We start from the raw sequence: 5,000 nt of genomic DNA on the forward strand, positions 1-5,000 counted from the left end.
CAAACAGTTGCCAGAAATATTGTCAATAGCAAGGAGAGAGGACAAACCTGAAATTTTCAACTCGGGCTCATTCTGAAAACGTAGTCCCGTGGACATTTCTGGAGACTGCAAAATACGTCCTGGAAGGTACGTATTTTCTCAGTTTTTGTTTTTCGTGAATCCACGATCCACGTGCTTTTTCATATGTCAAATATCTCTTGCCAGTGCCGTTCGCGCCCACGCTGTTCTCGCGCAAACCCACCAGAGGCCGATGTCGACCAACTGAATGATTGACTGGGCGACGGGCTAATTGACTGACCCACCCTCCTCCTTCCCTAAACCCAACCAATTTTACCGATTGACCCGCCCACCCACTTATTCCCCTAAACCAAGGGTCACAAATCCTGGTCCTGGAGGGCCGGTGACTCTGCAGTGTTTAGCTCCAACTTGCCTCAACACACCTGCCTGGGTGTTTCAAGTATACCTAGTAAAACCTTGATTAGCTGGTTCAGGTGGGTTTGAATTGGGTTGAAGCTAAAATCTGTAGGACACCGACCCTCCAGGAACAAGTTTGATTACCCCAGCCCTAAACCCAACCGACGGTTTACAAAAGCAGTCCAAAAAAAAAAAAAGCCCTCGTTGGATTTTTACCACATTTTCGAATTTTACCACATTTTCACCCTGTTGTTCACTCCTTCATTTTATGTTTTAGATTTTGTTTTTGTTTTACCTGATTTCTGGCACCCTCTCTGCGTCTCAAGTCGGCCAATGTACATGATGAGCTAACCGGACAAACTGGTTGCGGTGGGAAAGGCAAAGAAAAGGCGTCATACCGCCTCGTAGTGTTCGCTTAAAAAAAATGATATGCAGCCATACGTACCTCCGGCTACATAATTAGCGGTCTCCAGAAACATCCGCAGGACTACGTTTTCAGAATGAGCCTGTGTTGGAAATCTTGCAACGGTGTACCACTATAAACAATGACGTGAATCACAAAGACATCTAATACAGTGGTTCTCAAAGTGGGGGTTGGGACCCCCAGAGGGGTCGTGGGACAATGAAAGGGGGTCGCCTATTGATTTCCAAAAATCTATTTATTTTTATGAAACCATAAGAATTACCATATTTTATCCATAACCTAGAAAAAATAGTAATTTATACTGTAGTTACTATATACTACTTTATAAAGTTACTATAGTAGCTAATAGTTACTAGTTCTATTCAATTGCGATCGCTGGGGTAATTACATTATATTGTAAGACACAGCATAGCTGCATCTGAAGCTATGCTTTCTGGGCCATTTACAGCACTAACATACATTAAAAAAAATCTACGAAGAATAGACTTTGGTCTATTGGTGTGTGTGCACCATTGCATGCAAAGTTTTTGTATTTATAACCACCTCAGAGGATATTGGGGGTCGCGAGCCACTGGCATTTTTATTTTGGGGGTCGCGAGCTAAAAAGTTTGAGAACGACTGATCTAATAGATCTCACAACAGTTAAATGAAGGGGTTTCAAAGCACGACATGCACCACAACAGCTCTAATAACTATTTGTTGTCTACCTCCAATTTCATCATCTCTACTCTACGGGATGGTTTGCTAGCCGTTTCAGCACTGACCTGACAGCTGTGCTAATTACAGAAAGTAATCAGTTGGGCTGTAGTAGAGCTTCTTAAAGACCTCCTGTCGGGTGAAGTTTCGGAGGGTCCAGGCCTGAAGGGGGCTATCATCACAGTACTCCACCGTGGGCCCATATGTTCCGTCCTCTAGCCGACTGATGGTCAGACATGACTGCGTGATGATGTGGAGGAACGTGCGTTTCTGATGGTTTGCATGAAACATGACAATAAACCATGTATGAATGCTGACAATTGCTAGGTTAAAACATTTTTGAAAGCAAGACTGCGTAACTTCTTTTTTGCTCACAGCTCCCCATGTGGATGTTATGTGAAATACGCATGAGGAGTTTTCATTTTGAGTAAACTAGCGCTTCTGTTGAACTGTCATGTCATTATAAACTCAACACATTTAACATCTGGTGTGTTCAACATTGATGATCTTCACTGCCTGATTGAGATACGGTATAAAGTGGATCTCAGACTGGACAAGAAGCCCTGCATTAAAGTAAAGTTCGTAGACAAACTGGTGTCTTGAGAAAGCCTCATCTGAAAGTTTGAAGTAGTTTAAACGTTTAAATACCCAAAGTAGTTTTGAAGACGTTTGCAACAGTTGGAACAGAGAGATAACTACATGTATATTAGCATGTTTCTAGTACGGATTAGCATGTTTCTTGCTAGGCAATTGCTAGGGTGTTCCGAGTGGTTGCTATGGTGTTCCAGGTAGTTGTTAAGGTGTTGATAGGTAGTTACTAGGATTTATGAGTGGTTGCCATGTCATTGCTGTGTCATTGCGGTTGTTATAGTGTTCTGAGTTGTTGCTAAGGTGTCACTAATGAGTGGCTTGGTGGTTGCTAGGATGTTCTGAGTAGTTGCTAGGTTGTTCTGGCTGGTTGCTAAAAGGTTGCTATGTGGTTACTTAGGCATTGCTAGGCGGTTGCTAGGGTGTCCTTAGTGGTTGCTAGGGTGTTCTAGGTGGTTACTAAGACGTTGCTGCGCCTCACGTTTTCGCCCATGCGCGTCGTGCATTCTGTTGAAATAAAAAGTCAACTCTGAGTGAAAAAAAAAAAAAAAAAAAATCGCGTCCATTTAATTCTCCAATCAAATGGCTGCGTTTCCGCTGAGGTGCCTGCAGTGTTTATGTTGTCAAGAAAACAAGGGAGACTTTTGAAGATGGAGAAGAGACTTGTGGTTGCTGTTCTAAGTTATCCAGAGCTGTATGACTACACAAATCTTGAATATCACATTATTTGATATTAAAATTCCCTAGCGACATAAAAAAAAAGCGCACCGCGCTCCTTTTGTTCTTGTCAACAAAAATGCAGCAAGGTGCGCCACGCGAAGAAGTGGGAAGTCCAGCCCATTAGTGACTATCTCTTGCTCAATAGTGTAGTCAGTCCTCAGTGAGAAGCAGCCGTCTGCCATTGGTTTTACGCGACAGTCACTTGATTCTTTCAGCTTAGTCTCTTTATTAATCTGAGGCCGCCACAGTGGAATGAATTACCAAATTATCTATTATTTATTATTAATTTATCTACTATTATTTCATTTTGAGTAAACCAGCGCTTCTGTTGAACTGTCATGTCATTATAAACTCAACACATTTAACATCTGGTGTGTCCAACATTGATGATCTTCACTGCCTGATTGAGATACGGTATAAAGTGGATCTCAGACTGGACAAGAAGCCCTGCAATAAAGTAAAGTTCAAAGACAAACTGGTGTATTGAGTAAGCCTCATCTGAAAGTTTGAAGTAGTTTAAACGTTTAAATACCCAAAGTAGTTTTGAAGACGTTTGCAACAGTTGGAACAGAGAGATAACTACATGTATATTAGCATGTTTCTAGTACGGATTAGCATGTTTCTTGCTAGGCAATTGCTAGGGTGTTCCGAGTGGTTGCTATGGTGTTCCAGGTAGTTGTTAAGGTGTTGATAGGTAGTTACTAGGATTTATGAGTGGTTGCCATGTCATTGCGGTTGTTATAGTGTTCTTAGTTGCTAAGGTGTCACTAATGAGTGGCTTGGTGGTTGCTAGGTTGTTCTGGCTGGTTGCTAAAAGGTTGCTAAGGCATTGCTAGGCGGTTGCTAGGGTGTCCTTAGTGGTTGTTAGGGTGTTCTAGGTGGTTACTAAGACGTGGTGCTCCTCACGTTTTTGCCCATGCGCGTCGTGCATTCTGTTGAAAAAAAAGTCAACTCTGAGTGGAAAAAAAATCGCGTCCATTTCATTCTCCAATCAAATGGCTGAGTTTCCGCTGAGGTGCCTGCAGTGTTTATGTTGTCAAGACAATAAGGGAGACTTTTGAAGATTAGGAAGAGACTTGTGGTTGCTGTTCTAAGTTATCCAGAGCAGTATCACTACACAAATCTTGAATATCACAATATTATTTGATATTAAAATTCCCTAGCGACATAAAAAAAAGCACACCACGCTCCCAACAAAAATGTAGCGAGGTGCGCCACGCGAAGTCCAGCCCATTAGTGACTATCTCTTGCTCAATAGTGTGTAGTCAGTCCTGAGTGAGAAGCAGCCGTCTGCCATTGGTTTTACATGACAGTCACTTGATTCTTTCAGCTTAGTCTCTTTATTAATCTGAGGCCGCCACAGTGGAATGAATCGCCAAATTATCCAGCATATCTTTTTACACAGTGGATGCCCTTCCAGCTGCAACCCAGTACCGGGAAACATCCAAAGACACACACTCATACACTACGGTCAATTTTAGCATACCCAATTCACCTACACCACATGTCTTTGGACTTGTGGGGGAAATAGAAGCACCTGGAAGAAAACCCACGCGGACATGGAAAGAACATGCAAACTCCACACAGAAATGCCAACTGACCCATCCGAGGCTTGAACCAGCGACCTTCTTGCTGGGAAGCGATTGTGCTACTCACTGCGCCACCGTGACGCCAAGACTTTCAACCAGAATATCAAAAAGTTTCTGAAGAAATCACCCATTGAACCTTTAAAGATGATACATTTGAGGACGTGAAATGATGTCAGTGTCACATTTCTTTATGTTTTGCTCATTCATATCTCCGAAGTCCTACAGCACGAGTCTGGTAAACGTGGAATAAATATAAAGCTCTGCATTTGGAAGCAATTTAGATCAGACAACTGAACACTGGACTCATGCCTGCGTCCAGCATCAAAACCGAAGCCACCAAGGGGATGGAGGTCTATTTTTAGATGGCTTCTGATTCTCAAGCCCCTCTGTGATTCAGAGCTAAGGTTCCTTACGGCTCAAATGTAATGTCCTCTTTTAAATCAAATGAATCATTTATTTGGAAATCCAAGAACCGGAATCGACCCGGTTCACAAAGTGTAATCCGTTACATTAACAGGAATATTGAAATCTCTTTGTTCAGCTGTGGTGTATGTAATATGTGTTCTTGA

At 42.4% G+C, this 5,000-nt stretch overlaps 1 protein-coding gene across 5 annotated transcripts in view; it reads right to left on the minus strand.

The window, feature by feature from the left end:
* Positions 1-5,000, minus strand: part of galnt13 (polypeptide N-acetylgalactosaminyltransferase 13) — a 67,379-nt gene that overhangs the window by 18,061 nt on the left and 44,318 nt on the right. For 2 of the 5 annotated variants that reach the window (XR_012385112.1, XM_005167945.6), the window contains exon 13: positions 1,603-1,804. The exons of the other annotated variants lie outside the window; for them this stretch is intronic. Coding sequence is in view for 1 of the 2 variants with exons in the window: in XM_005167945.6 (XP_005168002.2) it covers positions 1,619-1,804 (186 nt within the window). In the remaining variant the exon portion in view is untranslated. The remainder of the gene's footprint in view (positions 1-1,602; positions 1,805-5,000) is intronic. 5 annotated transcript variants of the gene reach the window in all.

The sequence above is a fragment of the Danio rerio genome, chromosome 9 (assembly GCF_049306965.1).
Source record: "Danio rerio strain Tuebingen ecotype United States chromosome 9, GRCz12tu, whole genome shotgun sequence".
Classification (NCBI taxonomy): domain Eukaryota; kingdom Metazoa; phylum Chordata; class Actinopteri; order Cypriniformes; family Danionidae; genus Danio; species Danio rerio.